The sequence below is a fragment of the Choloepus didactylus genome, chromosome 13, assembly GCF_015220235.1.
Source record: "Choloepus didactylus isolate mChoDid1 chromosome 13, mChoDid1.pri, whole genome shotgun sequence".
Classification (NCBI taxonomy): Eukaryota; Metazoa; Chordata; class Mammalia; order Pilosa; family Megalonychidae; genus Choloepus; species Choloepus didactylus.
In genome coordinates, this window is record NC_051319.1 from 10,920,211 (window position 1) to 10,946,545 (window position 26,335).

General features: G+C 35.9%; 1 protein-coding gene across 1 annotated transcript in view; it reads right to left on the bottom strand.

Annotated features, from left to right (window-relative positions):
- The window catches only part of ANKRD31 (ankyrin repeat domain 31), a 247,134-nt gene that overhangs the window by 199,927 nt on the left and 20,872 nt on the right, over positions 1 to 26,335 (bottom strand). The window contains 4 exon segments of the mRNA XM_037801810.1: positions 8,868 to 8,944; positions 12,126 to 12,166; positions 19,834 to 19,943; positions 22,000 to 22,073. Coding sequence (XP_037657738.1) covers positions 8,868 to 8,944; positions 12,126 to 12,166; positions 19,834 to 19,943; positions 22,000 to 22,073 — 302 coding nt within the window.

Sequence of the window (26,335 nt, forward strand, 5' to 3'; positions counted from 1 at the left end):
TTTATAAATATTATATTGATATAAAAGTATTACTGTTTGGGGCCATGAAGCTATAGATGAAAACTCTTCTATTTCTTAAACAAAAGTATCTTATTTGGGGCCAAGTAAGATTGTAATTATTTGGAATTAGTTCAAGTAAAAACCAATCTAATTCTTTATTTTGGCTGACTTATTCTAAACATTTCCAACTACATGAGGAAAAAATATATCTATGTTCTCAATGTCATTCTTTCTTCCATTATGGGTAACAGTTTAAATTAATTCATGCTGTCCAGAGGCAGGCATGAAAAGAAAAACCCATGCAGGGCTGAAAGGAACCAGGAGATTAACCCAAATATGGAGGATGGCTGCTTTGCCTCAGTAACTTCCCTTACACCATTCACATCTCACCCTACCCTCTCTTCACTGAGCTGGGTGATAGCAATTCCCACCAAGTAAGGTTTCTGGGATAAGGAAAAAAAAGATATTTTTTTCTATTCCACTCTTCTTGCCTCCTGTTTTCACCATCAAGACTTGGGTATTTTGGCACACTTGGGCAGGAATTCAGGGTTCACTGGCATTTCAATCAACTGCTGGAGTCATTCTTTTCATTTCTTTTGATTAGGCAATATTCAACATAGTTGAAATAAAAGCAGGTAATTATCTACTGGAGTTCAGAATTCATCCTCACAAGAAAAACAGGTTTTTCAGGGAAAAAATAATAAGCATAAATATACTTGGTAAGTTTCAAATCCTGCAAAATGTATCTTTTTTCTCCCTTCTTCTTTGTTATTGGATGATGAAAACCTCTGAAAATCAGCTAGGTGGTTAAAAACATGGTATTTCACTCCATTACAGGATGGTGAGCAAAAAATAGATAGAAAGATAGATAGATAGATAGATAGATGAATAAATTTATTTCTTATCCTTACCTTAGACTTGTGCCAAGCATTGATGCTATATTATACCATCTATGTCTTAAGTTCTTCAAAATTTTATATCTCTAGTTGCTTAAAATGTAATACCAATGACAGAAATATTTTAAAACAACAGACAGATCTTCAATTATCTTTACAAGGAATTGTTTTTGTTGTTTCTTAAATAAGGTTTCAGATCCTTCTATGGGATGGAAGGGGTAGTTTAAAAACAGAGAAAAAGATTTTGCCCTTTTCCTCCTTCTCTGAATTGTAAAGAAAGGCATCTTCTCCCATGTTGTCTTTAACAACCTCATCATCAAAATGATCATTACTTTACACCAATAGTTGCTATTTTAAACATTTGATAAATTACCTAACATTTTACAGTAATTTGATATTGTTTTTAAAATAAACACATTTAAATAAATTTTCATGTCCTAGCTAAAAAATTTACCTAAGGCAGCCTTTATGAATACAAAATGAAATTTTCTTGAATTCTTATCTATCCTTTAGTAAATTAGTGAAAGTTTTAATACATTTTCTACTTATCACTTGAGAGAGAAAAAATGTAACGGTATGTATGAGAAATAAGTCTAAAGTTTCAAATGCAAAGAAAATGCTCAGAGGAGCTGGATTTTAATTTGAAAACAAACTATTTTAAGGCCAATGCTATTTATTGCTATTTACTGAAGGAAGTTTGCTTATTTTGATCATTCTCCAATTTTGTCAGGTCAATTACTCTTTGAATTGAGAGGGAGGACACAGAAGTGTGTTAGAATACAGTCAGCTATAAAAGCAACAATTTAACAGCTTATTTATATGTGATATCTGAGGTGATAATAAAATGAACTTCCTGTTCTGAACAATCTGAAAGAAGTGAAGGCACGAGGGAGTTGCAATGAATTGCCAGAAGGGAACAAAACTACCAATTCTATGGGTCTCTAGTCACAGCAGGTTCAGGGCAGCAAGAAACACCATCAAGTGATAATCCTGGTGTCATGGCACTTTTAAAGGAACAACCAATAAAAGGCTACTTGGAAGTTAAATGATGGTATTGGAACCAGCAAACAGACACCAATAAAATCACAAGTCATTAATGGTTTTCAGAAAGTCAAATGAAACAGGAGGGTAGAGCTATGGGAAATGGAGTACATAGAGGAACCCTATTTTTCTACAAACACTGGGACTGGGTGTGAGAAAAATGGGAGTGAATCTTTCATCTGACTATTAATGATACTGGTTATCGAAGTCAAACCCAAGGGAAAAAAGGAATGCCCAAGACATGATATCACCCACGATACCACTGTTCAAATTGTTCAAGACATCCTTGCAAAAAAGGTCTTCAAGCTCTAAGATGGTACCTCTATAGGTTTATAAACATAATAACTGTTTCAGTCTTTGTATAACTGCATTTTGTAAAAGGTACTGTGCCGGTTTGGATGTATTATGTCCCCGAAAATGCCATGTTCTTTGATGCAGTCTTGTGGGGGCCAACGTATTAGTGGGATCCTTTGATTGAGTGTTTGCATGGAGATGTGACTAAATCAACTGTGAGCAAGACCTTTGATTGGATAATGTCCATGGAGGTGTTACCCCACCCATTCAGGGTGGGTCTTAATTAAATCACTGAAGCCATATAAAAGAGCTGACAAACAGAAGGAACTCAGTGCTGTTGCAGCCGAGAGACACATTTTGAAGACGGCCATTGGAAGCTGACACCGACATTTTGGAGAACACCATTTTGAAACACAACCTGGGAGCAAGCAGATGCCAGCCACATGCCTTCCCAGCTAACAGAGGTTTTCAGATGTCAATGGCCTTTCTACAGTGAAGGTACCCTAGTGTTGATGCCTTACCTTGGACACTTTATGGCCCTAAGACCGTAACTTTGTAACCAAATAAACCCCCTCTATAAAAGTCAATCCATTTCTGGTGTTTTGCAAAATGGCAGAATTAGCAAACCGGAACACTTTATTTATTGTGGTACCTGTCCAGTGTTAGAGAAATTTTATCAGACACAAAAGAAAGCAAATAACTTCTTGGACCAGTTGAGGTGACAGGATTTAGATTATCAGTGATTATTTTTGAGGCATGGGACTGACTGCTTCTCCCAAGATGATTCAACCTAGAGCAACAAATTATCCAGTTTTACTTATTACATCACTATAACACTTTAAACTTCCCAAAGATTATGTTTTGTAACCTAATGTTTTGCTCCAGAAGACCATTTTTAAGTTTCACTTGACCAGTGTTAACATAAACTTTCATTCTGTCACCATGCAACATTCCTGCTCTGTTAGTATTACTGGAAATTTATTTCTACCATTTTTAGTATCTTACCAAAATGAGCACAGCCATCTAAGGCTTTTATTCCCTAAGAGATGAGGGATCCAGTTTGTGCAGAAAAGTTTCCTTTATAGGATATCTTGATAATGTATCATGTTGGAACATACTTAAGACTCCACTTCATATATGTTTTTAAGTGTGACTGCTGGTTCTGGGTGATCTTTCTTTTCTTTGGTATAATTTTTACTTTTTTCAGGACTGCCTGGCTTACTCACAGCTCTCTGTTTTCTTTCTTCTCTACTTACAAGGTAACAAACAAAAATATCCTATGCTTTATAAGCAGACATATATTTAATAGAGAAAACAAAATGCACATATATTAACAGGTCTATATTTCTTTTTTTTTTAATTTAATAAATTTTATTTTGAAATAAATTCAATCTTACAGGAAGAGTTGCAAAAACACTACAAACCCCATACATAGAACTCCATCATACCCCGACCCCCCTCCCCCGATACCCCAATCCACCACCTTTAACATTCTGTCATACCACCATTTCTTTCTTTCCCTCCCTCTCTTCCTACCTCCCTATTTATCATCCATCATCTATTGCTCTGTCCTCTGAATATATGACAGCAAGCTGCACATATCTTTGAACAAACAATATAATTCACATATACCTTTCCCATGGACAAGAACATTCTTTTATGCAATCTCATTAAGTGCAGCTAAGAAGTTCAAGAAATTCAACATTGATACAAAGCTTACATTCTATATTTCCTTTTTTGTGTGTGTCTGTTCCATCTGTGTCCCTTTGAGCCTCCTCTCCTCCATCCTCAAATGCCATCCAGGATCATCCTTGGCATTTTAGACTGTCTTTTTTTTTTTTTCAATTGTGGAAACATACATATAACCTAAATCTTCCCATTCCACCCCCTCCCTAGCATTCCATTAGTGGGATTAATCACATTTAGAATGTTGCAATGCTATCACCTTCCCACCATCCATTTCTAGAAGCTTCCCTTCACCCCAAACAGAAACCCTACTCTCATTTCTTAACTCCCCATTGCCCCTTCCCCCACTTCTTGGAACCCCTACTCTACTTTTCATCTCTACGGTCATATTCTCTGATACTTTCTTTGTGTTTACTGTAGGGCTTAAGTTTAACCTCTTAAATCTATAACAATCTTGTTTTTCTTTGATACCAACTTAACTTCAACATGATACATAAACTATGTTCCTATACTCCATCATTACCCCACCTTTATGTAGTTCTTGTCAAAAATTACATATTTTACACTGAGTCCAAAACCACTGATTTATCATTACAGTTTATGTATTTTAGATCCTGTAGGAAGTAAATAGTGGAGTTATAAATAAAAAATACAGTAGTATTGGTATTTATATTTACCATGTGATCTTTACTGGAAATCTTTATTTCTTCATGTAGTTTCAGTCAATTTTTAGTGTCCCTTTCTTTCAGCCTGCTCAACTCCCTTCAGCATTTCTTATAGGACTGATTACTGGTGATGAAGTCCCTCAGCTTTTGATTATTCGGGAATGTTTTTATCTCCCCCTCATTTTTATCCTCCAGGTGTTTGTGAATTCTCCAAGTCTCTGATGGTTATTGACTTCTATTTGTATTCCATTGTGGTCAGAGAATGTGCTTTGAACAAATTCATTTTTTTTTTAATTTATTGAGGTTTGTTTTTATGTCCCAGCATACAGTCCATTCTGGAGAAAGATCTGTGATCACTAGAGAAGAATGTGTGTCCCGGTGACCTGGGATGTAATATTCTATATATGTCTGTTAAAATCTTCTGTATCTCTCTCTCTTTTCTTTGTATATCTGTCGGTAGGGCTCCCTTTAGTATCTGAAGTAGTGCAGGTCTTTTATTAGCAAAATCTCTCAGCATTTGTTTGTCTGTGCAAAATTTAAGCTCTTCCTCAAATTTGAAGGAGAGTTTTGCTGGATAAAGTATTCTTGGTTGGAAATTTTTCTCTCTCAGAATTTTAAATATGTCATGCCACTGCCTTCTCGCCTCCATGGTGGCCGCTGAGTAGTCATTACTTAGTCTTATGTTGTTTCCTTTGTATGTGGTGAATTGCTTTTCTCTTGATGCTTTCAGAACTTGCTCCTTCTCTTCAGTATTTGACAGTCTGATCAGAATACATCTTGGAGTGGGTTTATTTGGATTTATTCTATTTGGAGTTCGCTGGGCATTTATGCTTTGTGTATTTATATTGTGTCGAAGGTTTGGGAAGTTTTCCCCAACAATTTCTTTGAATACTCTTTCTAGACCTTTACCCTTCTCTTCCCCTTCTGGGACAGCAATGAGTCTTAAATTTGGATGTTTCATTTTATCTATCATATTCCAGAGATCCATTTTGATTTTTTCAATTTTTTTCCCCATTCTTTCTTTGGTTCTTTTATTTTCTGTTCTGTGGTCCTCGAGGAGGCTGAGTTGTTGTTCATCTTCCTTTATTCTTGTATTATGAGTATCCAGAGTCTTTTTAATTTGGCCTACAGTTTCTTTAATTTCCATAAGATCTTCTATTTTTTTATTTACTCTTGCAATTTCTTCTTTATGCTCTTCTAGGGTCTTCTTTATGTTTTTAGTATCCTGTGCCATGCTCTTCTTCATGTCCTTTATATCCTGTGCCATGCTCTCATTGGCTGTCTGTAGTTCCTTGATTAATTGCGCCAAGTACTGTGTGCCTTCTGATCTTTTGATTTGGGTGTTTGGGTTTGGGTTCTCCATATCGTCTGGTTTTATCATATGCTTTAAGATTTTCTATTGTTTTTGGCCTCTTGGCATTTGCTTTACTTTATCTCTAATTTGTCAGAACTGCAGCTTGGTGGCATACACTTTCTCTAACCAGCAGATGGCGTCCGTGAGTCACCTATTCCCCTCAAGTCAGTTCTCCCCAACTTTGTCTTTGTGGTGTGTGGGGATCTGACTCTTGTGGGGTCCAATTGGTGCACTTAATTTGGGTGTGTTGTTGGTGCTGTCTGACCTGAATGAGGGGCGTGTGTCTAAGTGGTTAGGGAGGAAGAGCAGCTTTAATAATAAAACCTCCCAGGTGTTCCTGGAGATTTAAGGTTGTTCTCTGCCGCTGACCCAAAGTCCTTGGTATTGGCGTAGGTTCCCTGGGATTTCCGAGTGGTTCCCCCTTCCCTGATGGACCTCTACTGAGGGAGGGAGGGCCGTGCCATGTCACAAGTGCGTGCTGGCCTCCAGGGAAGCCCTGGGACACCGGGCCGTGCAGGGGCATTCCAAGCCCACTTCAAAGATGGTTGAATGGGGCACATTAACTTCCCCTTTTCCGCACAGCACCACCCTCCCAGCTCTGGGACAATCAGCCATGGGTGTATTAAAGGCCACTGTCCATGGCTGACACTGTGGTGTGTGTGCGGTGCTGTGGGAAAGACTCCCTGTCACACTGGGCTTCCTGGCGCGGCTCTGGGCTGCGGGTCCGGCCCTGGGCAGGAGCATCCCCCACCCGCCGGGGAGATGGCGGCAAGTTGTGCAGTCCTTTCTCCCTTTGGCTCCCCTTTGCTCCCCTGGGCCTGAGACAGTCAGCAGCGGGTGTAAGAAGGGGTATCCTCCACGCCAGACAACGTGCTTCACTGCGGGTCTCTCCCCGTCGTATCTGCAGCTGCTCCTGGGCCTTTTTTTTTTCTTTTAAAGAACTAGTCCATCTCCAAATGCCAACCCACTGTTCCCCGCACCGCAGCATGGCCGAGGGACTTTCAGCCAACTCACTGACTCGTTTCAAAATGCAGACTCCTGGTTTCACCAAATGCATGGTCCCTGTAGATTTAGCAGAACTTGTCTGGCTGGTGCTACTCTGAAAATGGTGTTCTGGGTCACTTTCTGGTTTTTATCTAGTATTTTTCACGGAGGTGTTTTTTTGCCCTGTCTCACCTAGCCACCATCTTAGGTTCTCTTAAAACCTTTAAAAATTTTACAATATCCTACTATAGTCACTTTTTTAAAAATTAAGACTACCTTTTATACACTACTTTTTTTTTAATACCACTTACAATCTCATGTTCTTTTTGTAAACTTAACTTATTTCCATGAACCAGAATTACTGTTTTTTTTCCTTATCTAAATTGTCACAGCTTGGACAACTGTCCTATTATTATTATGCACTGTTAAGCTTTATCCTTTCAGCATTTCCCCCAGAAATCCTTGAAAGCATCCTTACTTCCCAGTAATGCTAGGATGTTGCAGATCCATTTTGATATCTTCATGCTCCAATATTGAATAGCTATCCTTTAGGTAGCCCAGGTTTATTTTAGTACCAAAACACCCAAAGAACCCTTATACCTGGCACATGGTAGGATCAATAAACATTTGTTAAAAGAATGAACAAATACATTAGAGACCAAAATCTAGACACTGGATGTACCAGTTTGTATATTTTATGTCCCCCAGAAAAAGCCATGTTCTTTGATGCAATCTTGTGGGGCAGAAGTTTTAGTGATTAGATTGGAATCCTTTGAGTGTTTCCATGGAGATGTGACCCACCCAACTGTAGGTGATAACTCTGATGAGATAATTTCCATGGAGGTGTAGCCCCGCCCATTCAGTGTGGGCCTTGATTATTGGAGCACTATATAAGCTCAGACAGAAGGAGCGAGCTTGCCACAGCCAAGACAGCACTTTGAAGAACGCAGGGAAGCTGAAAGAGTAGCTGCAGATGAGAAACAGTTTGAAGACAGCCGTTGAAAGCAGACTCTTGCTCTGGAGAAGCTAAGAGAGGACTCCCCAAGAGCAAATGAGAGTGACATTTTGAGGAGGAGCTGTGGCCTAGAGAGGAATGTCCTGGGAAAAAGCCATTTTGAAACCAGAACTTGGAGCAGACGCCAGCCACGTGCCTTCCCAGCTAAGAGGTTTTCTGGACGCCATTGGCCATCCTCCAGTGAAGGTCCCCGATTACTGATGCATTACCTTGGACACTTTATGGCCTTAAGACTGTAACTGTGTAACCAAATAAACCCCCTTTTAAAAGCCAATCCATTTCTGGTGTTTTGCATTCTGGCAGCATTAGCAAACTAGAACACTGGGAAACCATGCAAGAGTTGGCAGTAGGTGAGTTATTGTTGGGCCACTTTCAGTAGCAACAGAGCAGGAAAAGATGGAGCTTTTCAAAATTAACTTTGTCAATTTCCAGTATCAAGTCATTGTGCTCTTTTCTTAACAAAAGGTTTCACTGACTACTAAGAGTTTTCACTACATAGTCATGCAACATACATGAGATCTACTCTGGAGGAGTCAGTGGGAGATACCTCAAAGATAAAGACAGTCATGTTTTAATACAACTGAAACCAAAGTACAATTGGCCTGTGTGACTGCCAGTCAAGATATGCCATATATATTAAAAATGTTACAAACAGAGAAAACAAACAATGCAAAAATTTGAGCCCCAAATCACAAGTCAAAAAAGAAGGCATTTGGAGGAACAGGTATCAATTGCAACTGAGCTGCTAATGGGCAACTGTATGTAGCATGATACAAGGCTGGTAGCAACATCAGTTTCATTTGTAAAGATGGTTAATGACCCCCCAAGCAATGTTTGGTAGACCAGCCTAGTTGTAAATAAATCTATTTCTAAATAAGCCTCCTATTTTCAGGCAAAGACAAAATTTTAGAGCTCTACCCATGAAAACGTACCTTGAACGTTTTGGTGATTCAGTGAAAGTCCAGCCTGGGGAAATATCATAGTAAGCCTTGGACAATTTGTTCTAGCCCTAAAAAATCAATCCATTAATAAATAAAAATAAAAAAAAGGTTTTAAATGGAAAGTACAAACACTATTTCTCATTCAAATTCAATGTAAACTTTTTTTCATTTAAAGGGCCTTTCAAATAGGATATTTTTTGCTGTATCAATCCAATTACTTTTACAATTACTAGCAATTTAACATTTACTTTCAACTGGTTGCAAAAATGGAGAGAATTGAAAAATTAATAGATGAACTTCAGAAACAAGCTAAACTACATTTAAGGATGAAGGTAACTTTGGAGATGATTGTTTGCCATAGGAAGGTGGTCATGTCAGGGAGAAAATGGTCCTGAATTAAGCCTCTTAGCTATCTGTATGCTCAAATACACTGAATATTTATCAATATAGTTTTAGATGTAAGTGAAAATCACCAATGTGAAAAATTCTCAGATAATATTTCTCATTTTTTTTCAAAATTTCACAGCAAATAAAGTAAGTAGGAAATTCTGAAGGGTAGAGGTTGAAAGCAAAATAAGGGTTATGCCTAATCTCCAATTTTGATCATCTCTCTTGGATAATTAAAAGTTGATTTTAAAAAGGCAAGCAGTTAACTTTTTTTCCCTAACCTAATTCACTGCATAAATGCAGTCAAGATACCTTTCTTAAAACAAACAAACATGTTTTAAAAGCAGTTTTTATGTACCAGGCATTAAGCAAGAACAAATTGAGCATTCTCTTCTGTTCAAAACTGGAAGGGATCAATATAAGGTATCTTGAAAATGGAAATGAAACTACTTTTACAGAATGACAATTTCAATGAAGCAAATAGAAAAGAATTCTGATTTCTCCCTTAAAGTATGATTCTTTAAGAAGAACAAGTTGAAACAAAATAAAACTATAGTTTGAGTCAACAGTAGAATTTTTTTCTTAAATACAAAACAACTTTAAGATATAAGTCTGAAAAGAGACCAAAACTTCATCTAAATTATTAAAATTATTTATATAGGCAAAAATGTAAACAACCTAAATGTCCAATAGTAGGGGAACGATTAAACAAAATATAGCATAGTCAGTCATATAATGAAATAGTTGAGGCCATTAAAATTTGCATTTAAAAAATACTAATTACATGAAAAAACAACTATGGTAAACTATTGCTCAAAATTTAAAAACAGAATATAAAACTACCTGCAGAATGATCCCAATTCTGTAGCAAATATGAACAAAAACAAAAATATATATAAAGACTAAAATAAAATGAATCAAAATGTTAACAAATGGTTCTCTATGGATAGTGAGATTATGGATGCTATACTAGTCTTCTTTAGTCTTTTCTTTCTTTTCCATTTCTGAAAATGAAGTTGTATTATTAATACATTCAGTGAAAGGGTTATTTTTAAATAGTGTTTCTCAAACTTTTTGACCTCAGGACTCCTTATCAGTCTTAAAAAATTACCGAAGATCCTAAGGAGCTTTTGTTTATGTGGGTTATATTTATATATATATAAATTTATATTATATATTATACATAATATGCTTACACATATATGTTTATATATCATAAATTTAAATGGACAAAAACTTCAAATATGCATTCATTAAAAATAACAGGAATAATGCAGTAACATATTAACACAAATATATTCTTATGAAAAATTACTGTATGTTCCAAAATGAAAAAAAACTCAGTGAGAAAAGTGGCACTGTTTCATATTTTTGAAACATTCTTTAATATAAAAGATGGATACCATCTTATATCTGCTACTACATTAAATCTGTTGCCATATATTGTTTTGTTTGAAGTATATAACAAAAATCTGGCCTCACACAGATATAAAGTTAGAAAAGGAAGGAGTACTTTAAGAGCCTTTTCAGATAATTTTGGACATTCTTTTCTGATATCACATCAAAACTCTACAAGCAACAAGTTTCTTAAAGGTTAGTTCAAATGTGGAAACTGAAACAAAATCATGAATTTCTTGTATTCTGTTAAATTAAAATCCATTGATCTATCTTGCACTTTGAATGGATCTTTCACCCATACATGATTTTGTAACATCATGCATTGGTCTTTAGAAAATATTGATTCACTGAGAAATGCAGATCATCCTAATGTTGACATATTTCATTATAAAATATTTTTTTAAAATCACCTTTGTAAATATTACCACTAATCTCATGAAAAAATTTTAAGTATTGGGAAGTCATCAACATCACAGTGTGTACAGAAGTTTTCCAAAAATCTAATTTTCACTTGAAAGCTTGAATTTTTTCATTGGCAACAAACGCCATCAGTTGTTTTCCTTTAAATGACCAGCTACTTCTTTCTTTTCAAGAATATATCTGTGAAATGCCCAAATGTTAAAAACCAGTTTGTCAGTTATTTTTTCACGTAAAGAGAAAAGAAAAGGTGCCTGGTGAAATAAAGAAGTTGTTCTGCTTACAACTCAAATGAGTATACAAGTGCTTTCTTCAAGAAGTCATCATATTTCAATATGTACAGAAGTACTTTAAGCATATTTCTCATTCCATCACAAAGAATCTTAAAAAGATAAATACTCGAGGTTGGAGAGTTAATAAACTAATAACTTTTCTGCTTCATCGAACACATTCTTAAGTAAAACTGACTTTTTTTTTTTTTTTAACTGTGAGCACATGTCAGTGAAAAACACAACTTCTATTGTTTGATGCTACTGCCCTGATTCCTACTAAGGCTCTAGCATTTTACCCACCACTGTTTAGCACTGTTAGTCCAAATGTCACCATGAAACAGTGTTTCACTGAGCGAATAATGTGTTAGTATTATAAAAATAGTTTTGACCTCTGAAAGGGTCTCAGGAACTTAGGGACTTACTACTGGTTTAAAAGAACTGAAAGAATAAAGTCTCAAAGTATAATAGTTGTATGAGGTCAAGTTTCAATAGGCTCTATAAATTCTTCCTTCATGCTAAGCTATAAATTTGTTTTTTAGATAATATTAATAGGCAGAGAATCAGTTTACCTTAATCTGATTCAATCTTTTTATGAAATGAACTTTATCTAGAATGTTTATAAAATAACATATATTTGTGCTGCTACAGGGGCAATTATTCAACAACATGTAACTACTCTAAAAATGTTGTGCAAAGAAAATGAAGACTCATTTTAGATGTGCAAAATTACAAAAAATATCTACAATATAATGAAGCCAAAACTTAGCATACTCACTGTAACTGGGCCTGCTTTTGTTCCATTTCATCTTGAGGCTGCTAGAAAGAAAAACAACAGTTTTGTCCAACTGATAAATGGCAATCCAACTCAAGCTAAAAATTTAACATTTAAGATCATTCTTGTGATCTTAGCTACTTCCTAGCTACCTTCTATTAAAAACAATTGTAGAATTTAAGTGGAGAGAAAGGGAAGAGTTCCTTTTATTATTCCTAGTTTTTCCCCTTCTTTTAGTTCATTAATCTTTGATGGTTCTGAGGAGACATTCTTGCCAGATTCTGAGTTGTAGTGTTTCTCTGAGGGCCAGAGGTTAAAGAAAATGGAAAAGCATTACGCCAATTGTATATTACTTAAAATTATGCTTGCACGGACCCTCCTTTAATTACACAGCATGTATTAGAACTGAGGCTTGCAAACATTATTTTTCTGTAAGGGGCCAGAAAGAAAATATTTTAAGCCTTGTTGGCTGAGAAGCAAAACAGAGTATATTATATAGGTACTTACATAATGAGAGAAAATAAATTTTCAAAAAATATTTTATTGATAAAATTCAAAATATAATAATAATTAAGTACAATTTTTTGTAATATAGGCCTAATAAAAAGAATGTAATTCTTTTTTTTGTGGGGAGTAATATTTCATTTAATTAGGGTTTAAAGATAGTGCTCCCTAATCATCAAAGTTGATTATAAATGTTCATCTGTTAATGCTGATCTGTAATGAAATTTTACATATTTCATCACTGAAAATGTTTTTTCTCACAGATGTGTACTTCCAAATACTGACATTAATCTATTAGCATATAATTTTAATTGAGCATATTGATTTAGAAGGCATTTATACAATTCTATTAGATTCTTCTCTTAATATGTGCTTCTCAGCATGCCATTACATTACAGAGTGCTCCCAATTGAAGGTTAGGTGGAAGCTCCTCAACTGCACAGTTAAATGGATTGTGAAATATGGAAATTTCCTTTGCACTTGCATCAAGTGGAATGTAGGCTGAGATCTGAAAAATATTTCAACTGCAAATGTGTGTGGGAATAAAGATCTAGCTTTTGTTTTAACTTCAATAGCATGAGAAGTTTATAAAGCAGCTTGACATTACTAGTGTTTCAACCAATATTTGTTGTCATTGAAATGACTACTGTAGTATAAGTTTTACATATAAGCACTACTTTGCTTTATTGGCAAATTCAAATTTAGGCTGAATTCATTAAGACACATTGTCAAATCGGCAGCCAATGCTGATTTCCAAAGTCATTCAATGTTCAATAATAGTAATTGAGGACAATTCTCATACGGAAAAATTCTTTTTTGGCCCTGAACTTAAAAACTCACAATAAAACCTTACCACTGCTAAGTCATCAAACTGCTGTGTGGTAAAGTCAGGATACTCAGTTTCTATTTATGACAAAAATTCACTAAGTTGATGATGATTAAATCCATAAGAGCAAATTAAGTTCACCTTTAACATTACTGGTTTAATAACACATGATAGATTCAAATATGTCTACAAAATGCCTGGTGATGGAACATACTATGAATAACCATAGCTTTAAATATCTTCCATTTCACAAGCCTTGTAAATTTGCCCAACTAAGCCTTTTTCTGCTCCAGGCATTTTTTTACCACGTCTTAGCAGATTCCACTTCAGGTATACTGAATTAGTGTTAACTTCTTTGAAAATACTCTCACCTGTGGTTGTTTCTTCAGCAAAGCTAATTCTTCAGTCACTTCAAACTAGGCATTGATTCCTCAAATAAACAATTGAGCAGTATTGGCAACATCTGTCAATTCATCAAAACCCAAGGAAAACCACTTGATATTTATTTGCCTTGTATTATAATTGACTATCAATGTGGCTCCCATTACTGAATGTTCTCGCTGAAATGCTAAAAGTCTTAGACAAGTTTATTTTCTGGACACACTTCTAAAGCTGCTGCAATCATACAGGATTTAAAAACTATCAGTAAATGACTTGACTTGCTTGGCTAACAGATAAAATTTTATTTAGTTGGACTCTCATTCTCATTTTTATATTTCTCACTTTCCTGATTGTTGGCTTCCTGAGCATTTGGAATAAAATTGTGCTTACTGCTTGGTTTGTAAATGTCAACATATATTATAATCTTTTACCACAGCTACAGTGTTATTGCATAATAAAATACAATGCTTTGTCATATAATTCAAAAACAAAATAGTCCACATTTCACGGGAGTTAAAAGTGAGACATTTGAAGACCACTTTTCTCTTCTTTTGACATGATCATGCAAGCACAAGTAATAAAAATAAATAAAATGTCATGGTACATCAATACACATGGCATTTGAAATGTTATCAAGTTATAACTGCATTACTGAAATTTGTTGTACTAAATAGCAGTGTGAAGCAATGGGAGTGTGACATATAGTCTTTGCTGTAACTACTCAACTCTTGTTTTAGCATGAAAGCAGGCTTATACAATGCATATGAGCGTGATTGTGTTACAATAAAATTTTATTTATTTATGGACAGTGAAATTTGAATTTAACATAATTACTCATGTCACAAGATATTATTATTCTTTTGATTTTTTAAAAACCATTTAAACATGTAAAGGTCATTCTTAGTGCATGCCATAGTTTGCCAACCTGTGTGCAAATGTTAAATGTTGGTAGCACCTGGTTCTCAGATAATGCCAGAAAATCTGAAGTTACTGTCCTTTTCAAAAAGATTACATGCACTGATAAATTTTGGCACTGGTAAAATGTTTCTGTTTTAAGATTTCACAGCACAAAGGCTTTTTTTCACTTTAAAAGGAACACTTATCTTAAATATCTTGTTGGCATCAAAGAAGATCTTTAGAAAAGACCTCTCTTTGAGGACTTTGTTTGTTTTTATGATCAATAATAATGTTTTCTTAAAATAAAGCCATTAGCCTGAACTTCCACACATTTTTGATCACTAATACAACCATAATAACAAGAAAACACAAATAGGGAAACAGAAACCTTAATCTTCTCCAATTAACATTCAGTGTTATTTATTGATGACACATCTATACATACCTCAAGTTTTTCACATTTGTTCCACATATATACATACTGCACTACATAAAAATGCTTTATAAGGCTCAGAAGCCCAGAGATAAAGAGTTTCAAGAGATAAGCTGAGAAAGTCCAAAATATTAATTCAACAGGGTATTTTTATACACTCCCTAGGGATTTCTGACTCTCTACAAAGCAATTCATTCAAATATCTGTAATATCTACTTCATTTATCTTACCAAAGACTAATGACTTTCTTGTGAGGGTTAATTATTCACTTGGCCCTAACTACATAAGGAAAATGCAAAATATAAGAGAGTAAGTAAAAAGGAAGATTACTCCCGACAACTGATTTTTTTTCTCCTCCACAGGCAGAAGTATCATGTGTCTTAGTTTCCCAGGGCTGCAGTAACAAAGTACAACAAACTCGGTGGCTTAAAACAAAAAAAAAAATATTGTCTCACAGTTCTGGAGAGTAGAAATCTGAAAACAAGGGGTCAACAGGGCTATGTTCCCTCTGAAACCTGTAGGGGAGAATCCTTGCTTGCGTCCTCTTAGCTTATGGTGGTTTTCTAGCAATCCTCGGCATTTCTTGGCTTGCGGCGGCAGCACTTTAATCTCTGCCTCCATCATCACATGGCTTTTTTCTTATAAGAACACCAGTCATGCTGAATTAGGGCCCACTCTAATCCAGCTTGGCCTCACTTTAACTAATCACACCTTCAGAGACCCTATTTCCAATTAAGGTCACATTCACGGGACTGGGTGTTAATACTTGAACATCCCTGGGGAGACACAATTTAACCCATGATACCACCTGTGGCAGCCCAGGGCCCAGGACCCTTCTAAACAGGAATAAGATCCCAAGCACATAACCAGACTGCCACACACAACCAAGGACAAAGGTTGAGAAAGTAAACAATCTCCCCAGAGAGGAGGAAGAATGTAATCATGGATGTAAAACAGCATTGCTTGTATCTTAGGCTTAAACATTAATCTTAGTAAAACATCAGATCTTAAGCTCCTTTAATGATTATACCAGGGGCCTGATGTCCTCGAACTGTATGGAATATCTTTGTTCTAAAATCATATACATATTGTCCCTTGTACCCGCTGTCCCTTGTGGAGTGCTATCCCTCTGGACTGGTGGCACTGTTCGTAAGTCCTAATAAATCTATGTCTACTTCTGTGCCTGGCATGTTTTTTGGTCTTGCAGCAGTGCCAGCTTGTGCTTTGCATGAACTCAGTCTAGGCCCTAACACCACCCAAGGGCTAATGCCCTTGAATATAATGGGTGCTGTAATTATTCATTTGTTAATTAACAAAAAGCAAGTGTAGACTTCAATCAATCCTTTCTTAAAGGACCTGAAGTGCTATCTATCCTTTTGATACATATGACTGTCATTTTTCTCCTGCCCACATATCCCTGTATTTTGGCTAAGGCATTAAATTGTAGAGTTTTCTTGTTGTTTTATTTGTTGGAGGATTTGAGGGGTGAAAAATAATTTATATTGTGTTGATTTCAAGGATTTGGAAGAGGAACACATCTACTTATATATCCTTAGTCAAAGAACAATCTTCTTTCTGAAGTTATTCTCTTCAACTAAGTCATGGATTACCAGGGTAGAATGGAAGAAGCTTGGCCAGCCAGATCAGACCACCAACCCTGGCTCTCTATGAGACATCAATTGTCTTATACAAACTAACCTCACAGTCAATAAAGTAGAATACCCACTACGGATATTCAGGAGATTCTTTAATTATCTTGATGAATTGCTTAAAATACCTTTCTCTCAGACAGAAGTATCTGTGCCTGTTTGAATGTATTATGTCCCCCAAATGCCTTTATCTTTGAGACAATCTTGTGTGGGCAGATGTATTAGTGTTGATTAGATTGTAATTCTTTGAGAGTTTCCATGGAGATGCACCCCACCCAACTGTAGGTGATAACTCTGATTAGATAATTCCCATGGAGGTGTGGCCCTGCCCATTCAGCGTCGACCTTGATTAGTTTACTAGAGCATATATATAAGCTCAGACAGAAGGAACAAGCTTGCTACAGCCAAGAGGGACACTGTGAAGAATGCACAGGAGCTGGGAGAGAAGCTGAAGATGAGAGACAGTTTGAAGACAGCCGCTGAAAGCAGATTCTTGCTCCAGAGAAGCTAAGAGAGGACAAACGCCCCAAGAGCAACTGAGAGTGACATTTCAAGGAGGAGCTGTGGCCTAGAGAGGAACACCCCTGGGAGAAAGCCATTTTGAAACCAGAACTTGGAGCAGACGCCAGCCACGTGCCTTCCCAGCTAACAGAGGTTTTCCAGGTGCCATTAGGCATCCTCCAGTGAAGGTACATGATTGTTGATGCATTACCTTGGACACTTTATGGCCTTAAGACAGTAACTGTGTAACCAAATAAACCCCCTTTATAAAAGCCAGTCCATCTCTGGTGTTTTGCATTCTGGCAGCATTAGCAAACTAGAACAGTATCCAAATTTGGTTATCCAAATTGATATTTTTAAAGAATATTTCCTAATATCCACATGATTGTCCTTGGGAGGGGGGAGGATTACGTCCCCTGGGGGGGAAAAAAAAAAACACGTTCTTAATCTTAATCCATTCCTATGGGTGGGAACCCATTGTAAATAGGACCTTTTGAAGAAGTTGTTTTTCGTTAAGGTTTGTCCAGCTGAATCAGGATGGGTTTTAATCCTGTGCCTGGAAGCCTTACTGAGAACACCACAGGGAGAAGTAGAAGCTGGAAGTCAGTGGAACCCAGAAGAGAAAGGAAAGGACATCACCATGTGCATTGTTACAGAAATGTTACAGAAATGCCAAGGACCAAAGGATTGCAGAAGGCCACAGTATTTGAGCGGAAAACATTGCCTTCCTGATGCCTCAGTTTTGGACTTCTCCTAGCCTCAAAACTATGAGCCAAAATTCATGTTTAAGCCAATCCATTTTGTGGTATTTGTGATTGCAGCTGGGAAAATAAGACAGGGGGTTTCAATGGAAAATATAGCACCTATTCTACCCTGCTTCAGTATTTTTAAATGTTGAAATGATAATTTTACATTTCACTCACCAGTGCCTAAATACAACCTTAAACACAAAGTGATCTAGCCACTGAATGAGAACTGTTTTGACTGGGATGACTCAGGTGCCAAATCTCTGTTGGCAACAGTTTCCCAGAAATACTACTAAGTCATTTCAACTTCTGAGCAGAGATAGTAATTCTAGGATCCTAAGAATCAAAGGAGAGCAGGATAAATTAGAGTCTGGGAAAGAATACCAATGGGCATTAGAGAGCAGCTGAGTAGAATCAAAGGGTTCCTTAAGTTTTGAAAAATCACCCTGCTTTTAAAAGGCTCAAGAGAGGCAGCTAGTGAGAGAGAATGTTACCTGCCAACTGGGGATAAAAAAGACTGTACAATGCATATATACAGTCTCTCCATGAGCTCTGGCCTTGCCAACCCCAACCCTTCTTCCATTACACACTCATCAAACAAGCCTGTGGTTGTTCATTTCCCTTTCAAGGTCCCCTTCAGAGTTCATGTTAATTTATTTCACCTTCACATTTTAATAATGCGTGGAAGGTGGAGGCTGAAGAAGGGAGGAGAAAAAGTGAGATTCAACCCCGACAGGAAGGTGGAGGAAGTGGCTTGCTGGTTATAACTGCAGGATTGAAGTAATTATTATTCCCTGACAAACAAGTCTTCCAAATGACCAAACACTGATTACAATGAGATCAGTGATGCCCCCTAATTTTGATAGATAAAAACATCTATCAAACATATTACCAAACTCTCAAAATAAAAATTTATCCATGCAAAGTTTAAAAACTGCTTGCCATATAGCAAAACTAGGGAAGCTATCGCAAGATCCAACAAAAATCATGAAAATAGTTTAAAAGACTGGTACTATATTTTGAAAAAGTAGCATAGTGTGTGTGAATCCAAAAAAATCCCTATTTCTTCATCATTTGTCCTTATTTAAAATAGCTCATTTCTAAAATAGTTGTCTTTGAAGTGGAAATGCCAATATTGTATCTGAGTATTAAGGAAGAATTTACTTCGGAATTTGTTTAGTATTTAGAATTTATTTAGAAATATTGATTCAAGTATAAAACATACATATATTTTCATTAAATAATTCTGGGAAAGCACTCTATATGGTTTCGCCATTTCTTTTTTTGATAAAATCAGTTTCTCTCATGTAGTTAAATTTCTGGAGATCCATTTTCATAGTGATACTGTGTGACAGTATCAATATTGTCAATTTAGGACATAATATTAATTGAAAATTTGCTGCAAATGTTTAAACACTGGGTTTACATGGTCTAAATTTTAATGTGGACAAATAAAGGGAAGTAAGGGAAAGTTAAAGATACCTATTTTACTCCCAGTTTATTCTCATGAAGGTAAAAAATTAGGGACATATATCAATTACTTCATTTATCCCTCTTATCCTAATTTTACAAGCCCAACAACTAGCAGATGGCTAATTCAATATTTAATAATAAACCTTTGAAAAATACATTCATTAACTCTTCCAGTCCTCCAAAGCAAAAAACTGAAAAGAGAAGAAAGAAGCAAAATAATAGACAAAAACATTATCATTAGTAATTTGGTATAGCATTTCCAATCTTTAATAAGTAAGCATTCAATCAGTATGCTACACACCTGTAAGATTGTATCCTCACTAAGAGCAGGCATCATCTCATTTTTATTCATTTGCTTTGGTGGGTTCTCTGTGAGTTTGAACCCAAGTTGAATTTCAGGAGAAAGCAAGCCTAGAAAGAAATATACTCATAAATCATTTGCAACAATTTTACTGTTTTGCTTTGACAATGACCCAAAGATTTTATTGACACTGAAAAATGTCATTAAAATCATTTTGAAATCATAATTTCTCAGCCACTATCTTTTTTTAATATTCAATTGTATTGAGATATAGTCATACCATACAATCATTCAAAGTGTACAATCAATTGTTCACATTACCACCATATACTTGTTCATTCATCACCCCCATCTATTTTTTTGTGCATTTTCCTTGTACCTGAAAAAGTGAAGATAAGAATAAGAAAAAATAAGAGTAAAAAAAGACCACCCACATCGTCCCCCCCACCCCGCCCTATTTTTCCTTTAGTTTTTTGTCCCCATTTTTCTACTCATCCATCCATACACTGGATAAAGGGGAGTGTGATCCACAAGGCTCAGCCACTAACTTTTATGTGTCAAGATTTTGAAACTATTAGTTAGGAGGAAATGCATATAGCACATTGAACAAAAATACTACAAAAACAAAAATGATTTTCAAAAAAAATCTGAAGCTGCAAAGGAAGAAAAGGAAACATACCATCTATAGATGAGAAGATGGGATTGGATTAAAGGGAAGTCAATCAGTGGCAAACAGTTTGTTATTCAACACAGGAAAAGAAGGTGCTCACTCAGAACTAATAGTGTGGATTTTGCAAAGACTGAATGTGTGGGGTCTAGGGGAAAAATATGCTTTTAGACAGTTATTCTAAGGAAACAATCAAGAAAGCAGGCAAAGGTGCAAGTATAAGTTCTCATAAAGTGAGAAACATCATAAATATCATCAGTTCATTAAATAAGGGTACCTTCATACAATGGAATAATATGTAGCAATTTAAAAGGGTAAGGAAGTTCAAAATAGACAAGGAAAAATATACATAGTATGATAACCAATTATAAAAAATATTTATATGAACATACAAAAGTCTGGAAAGATATACAAAAGTTAAATACTGTCAATCTTTGGGAATGGAATTAAAAGGGAAAGTAGGGAGTAGAACCTTTTACTTTCTACATTATATACTTTTATAAGTTCAAAAATATTTTATATTTTTAACAAGGAGCAAAAAAGGGGAAAGGGAAGTAAAGGGAGGAGAAGGGAGAGAAGGAGGGCAGAATGAGGAGGGAGAGGGGAAGGGGGAAAGGAAGGGAAGGGACAAACTTGGGTGGAATATTGTAACAGACCTCTAGCTCCTTCCTAATGGCACTTTATACATCATAAAAACACTGTCCCTTCTAATTAAATGCAGGAAAAATCATTCCAAGATGAAACTGTAACTTGCTATTGGAATATCAGTTGAGATGCTATACACTGAAAGGACTTTATAATCTTTAACACAATATATAAAATTTAGGAGATCTTCGCGGGTGCTTAGGAAATTTCTCTTCCATTCTATACCTATTTCCAGACCTTCTCCAAAATAAAAAAAAAAAAAAAAAAAGGCTCATAGGAAGAAACCAAGAAACCATAAAAGGAAGTAACCTACCATTTACAGAACTATTGTAGAATAGATCTTTTTGAATAGTGACCTTAAGTAATAGATATTTCCAGAAGTGTTTAAATCTAACCAATGGAAAATTCAACCTAGAAGTTGTAGGCTCAGGAAATACAGAGAATTGATAGGTAGATGGCATTTTTTTAAAAAAAAAATCTATGTACAAAGGGTATTTGTACCTTAATTTAGTCTGGAAGACTCTGGCTGGTTACTGAAAAGTATTCCCCCTTTACAAATAGACAGGATCTAGGGTTAAGCTTGAGATTATGTGGGAGACAAGAGCTATCCAGGTACCACTTCTATACCTCTGAAGCCCTTTCTAAGAGCCTTAAATATCATCCAGAAGTTACAATCCCCATTGGTATCCCCATGGAATAGACCTTAATAGACCTCAGGGTCTATTATAGATGTCTATAAGAAACTAACTCTGAGTAAAGTAGACGTACAAAACTAAATAGAAAAGGAGAAGTTAATGGAATAATAATACATGTGAAATTTAAGGGATTACTTAGTGAAAAGAATCATTTCTCACCTTTGCACATTCCACTTACACCAGGATGGAGACTGAACTCAGATCTAAGAGATGTGACTTGATCAAAGAGCAACCTTTCAAACACCAAAAAAAAGAAGACAAAGATAGTTATCTTGTTTCTTAAACACAGGCTGCCATTTTAACATTTTTATTACACCCAAACTTGCTAAAATTCTTAGTTACTACTAATAAAATCTCTATTTGAAAGTATTTTATTTTATTTTTTTTTCAGAAACGTACACTTTAATTAAGAACCTATCCAAGAGGAAAAATAAAGACTCATTCATATGGTCATGTTCATTCTTACAAAATGTCTGTTATTATTTTTGGATATTTGGGGGTAAGGGACAGATATCAGTACACATTTTTAATACATTTTGATTATGAACTTTAACATATATACATAACAGTGATAACTTTCAAAGTACAATTTAACAAGTAGTTAGAAAGCAAATTTCAAAGAATGTCTTGGGTCACAGTTCTACAACTGCAGCTATTTCCATTATTGCAAAATATAGCATACATACAGAAAGGTGGTAACTTTTGATGTACAGCTCAACAAGCAGTTATATAGGTAATTTCAAAAAACGTTACGGGTTACAGTTCCACAGTTTCAGTTCTTTCCTTATTATGAAATATAGGGTATATACAGAAAAATGTAGACTTTCAAAGCACAATTCAATGAGTAGCTAGAGAGCAAATTTCAAAGGATGCTATAGGCTACAGTTCCACCATGTAATTTACCCCCTTCCAGCTATTCCAACACCCCAGCATCTAAATATATAAATTTATATAAAGTTTCAGTATTCATAGAACTTTGTTAAATCTTATATTCTTTGTTGCTACCCCTTCCTCTCAATCTCTTTTTCCATCTTCAGGGGTGTCTAGGCAGTGAGCACCCTAACTTGTTCATATTGCAAGGGGGTATGACAGTACAGGGATGGGGGCTGCATCTGATTGTTGTTCTTAAAGAGGTTGTTGCTTCTGGGTTTTAGGACACGTCTGCCATAGGAACACTCTGGTGGATTTAAGTTTCTGAGAGATAAAACTGAGAGAGAAATCTTTTATAGATTCTCAGCTTCTATAGGACCTAGGTATTTGGGGACTACTTTTGGTAAGAGCATGGCATATTGAGGCCATCTGGGATATCTAGCTGGAGTGTGCATAAGAGAAACCTCCAAAATAGCCTCTCGACTCTATTTGGGATTTCTCAGCCACTGTGACCTCAGCATGTTACCTTTCTTTTTTTCTCTTTTTGGTCAAGTAGGCATTTTCAATCCCTCACTGCCAGGGCCAGGCTCATTCCTGGGAGTCTTGTTCCACATCGCCAGGTAGATTCATTCCCCTGGGAGTCATGTCCCTAATCAGGGGAAGGTTAATGAATTTATTTCCCGAGTTTGGCTTAGAGAGAGAAAGGCCATATCTGAGCAACAAAAGAGCTTCCCTGGAGGTGCCTGTTAGGCGTAATTATAAAAGGGCTCAGCCTCCCATTTACACCCTTAAGTTTCACTAAAGCAAGCCTCAAGTCAAGGGCTTGATTTATTAAGTAGTGGGTTCTTAACTTCACTTAATATAAATTCTATCCCACGATAAATGGTCAGTTTCTTACATTATCTTTACTTAGTTGTACAATCAACATCACTCTCAACCTTAAACAATTATCATAACATGATACATCTCAGAGTTCCTATTAGCTGCTAATTATTTATCCCTTGTATTAGTGTAGCGTTGGTAAGATATTTCAATTAAACATAGTTTTTAATATGTAATGGGTAATTTTTCCATATACCACTCTGTTTTTAACCCTCTGCACCAGTATCATACATTATAAGTATAACATGCTAACACTTATTTAGGCTTGTGGTGCTACTCTGCTTGTTACATGCCTTTAAACAACCATTAATGAACATGTTCACCTTCAGCCCATCACTGACACTTATAATCCCATTAATGAACCATAGTCACACCTGACCATTCCCATACCATTAAACTCCACCCTCATGTTCCTATCTGTACACACTAGATTATCATTCTCCTCCCCCTAGCCTCTGTCTATCTCTAGCTCTCCCATATTCTACATTATAAGACACTTATTTTACATTTTTCATGGACTTAACATTAGTGGTAACATACCGTATCTCTTCTTTTGTGTCTGGCTTCTTTCACTCAGTATTAGGTTTTCAATGTTCATCCATGTTGTCATATGTTTCACAACCTCGTTCCTTCTTACTGCCACGTAGTATTCCATTGTGTGTATATACTAAGTTTTGTTTATCCACTCATCTGTTGAAGGACATTTGGATTTTTCCATCTCTTGGTAACTGTGAACAATGCCACTATGACTATTGGGGTGCAAATATATGTTTGTGCCACTGCTTTCAGATCCTGTGGATATATATCGAGAAGTGAAATTACAGGATCGTAGGTTAACTTGATATCCAGTTTTTGAAGGAACCACCAAACTGACTTCCACAGTGGCTGTACTGTTATATAGTCCCACCAGCAATGAATAAGAGTACCAATTTCTCCACATCCTCTCCAACATTTGTAGTTTCCTGTTTGTTTGATGAAAGCCATTCATACTGGTGTGAGATGGTAGCTCACTGTGGTCTTGATTTGGATCTCCCTAATAGCTAGTGAAGATGAACATTCTTCCATGTGTTTTACAGCCATTTGTATCTCCTCTTCAGAGAAACATCTTTTCAAATCTTTTGCCCATATTCAAATTGGGCTGTTTATACTACTGTTGTTGAGTTGTAGGATTTCTGTATATATGCAAGATATCAGTCTCTTATTAGACACATGATTTCCAAATATTTTCTTCCATTGCGTAGGCTGCCTCTTCCCTTTTTGACAAATTCCTTTGAGGTACAGAAGCTTTTGAATTTGAGGAGTTTTCATTTATCTATTTTTTTCTTTTGTTGCTTGTGCTTTGGGTGTAAGGTCTAAGAAGTGACCTCCTAATAGCAGGCCTTGAAGATGTTTCCTACATTATCTTCCAGGAGTTTTATGGTACAGTCTCTTATATTGAGGTCTTTAATACACTTTGAGTTAATTTTTGTATAGGGTGTGAGGTGGGGTCCTCTTTCATTCTTTTGGATATGAATATTCAGTTTTCCCAGCCCCATTTGTGGAAGAGACTGTTCTGTTCCAGTTCTGTTCCAGTTCAGTGGATTTGGGAGCTTTATTAAAAATCAGTTGATCATAGATCTGGAGGTCTATTTCCAAATTCTCACTTCGATTCCAATGATAAGTATGTCTATCTTTGTGCCAATATCATACTGTTTGGCTACTGTGCCTTTACAGTAGGCTTCATTGTCAGGCAGTGTAAGTCCTCCCACTTTGTTTTTCTTTTTTAGACTGTTTTTAGCAATTCAAGGCCCCTTTCCCTTCCAAATAAATCTGATAATTTGCTTTTCCAAGTCTGTAAAGTATATTGTTGGAATTTTGCTTGGAATTGCATTGAATCTGTAGATCATTTTGGGTAGGACTGACATCTTAACGACATTTTGCCTTTCAATCCATGAACACGGAATATTTTGCCCCCTCTTTAGGTTCCCTTTTATTTCTTTTAGTGAAGGTATGTAATTTTCTGTGTAGAGGTCTTTCATATCCTTGGCTAAGTTTATTCATAGATACTTGAATTTTTAGTTGCTACTGAGAATGGAATCTTTTTATTGAGTGTCTCTTCAGTTACGTCATTTCTAGTGTATAGGAACATCACTGACTTACGTGCATTAATCTTGTATCCTGCCACTTTGCTGGCTTTATTAATTCAAGTAGCTATGTCATCGATTTCTCAGGGTTTTCCAAATATAAGATCACATCATCTGTAAATAATGACAGTTTTACTTCTTCCTTTCCAATACGGATGCCTTTTATTTCTTTTCTTGCCAGATTGCTCTGGCTAGAACTTCTAGCACAATGTTGAATAACAGTGGTGACAGTGGGCATCCTTGTCTCATTCCTGAACTTAGAGGGAAGGCTTTCAGTCTCTCACCATTGAATACTACGCCAGCTGTGGGTTTTTTATATATGCCCTTTATCATGTTGAGGAAGTTTCCCTCAATTATTACCTTTTGAAGTGTTTCCATCAAACAGGGATGCTAAATTTGTCAAATGCTTTTTCAATATCTGTTGAGATGATAATACGATTTTTCCCTTTTGATTTGTTAATGCACTGTATTACACTGATTGATTTTCTTACACTGAACTACCCTTGCATACCTAGGATGAACCCCACTTTGTCATGGTGTATGATTTTTTCAGTATGTCTTTGGATTCAATTTGCAAGAATTTTGTTGAGAATTTTTGCAACCATATTCATTAGGGAGAC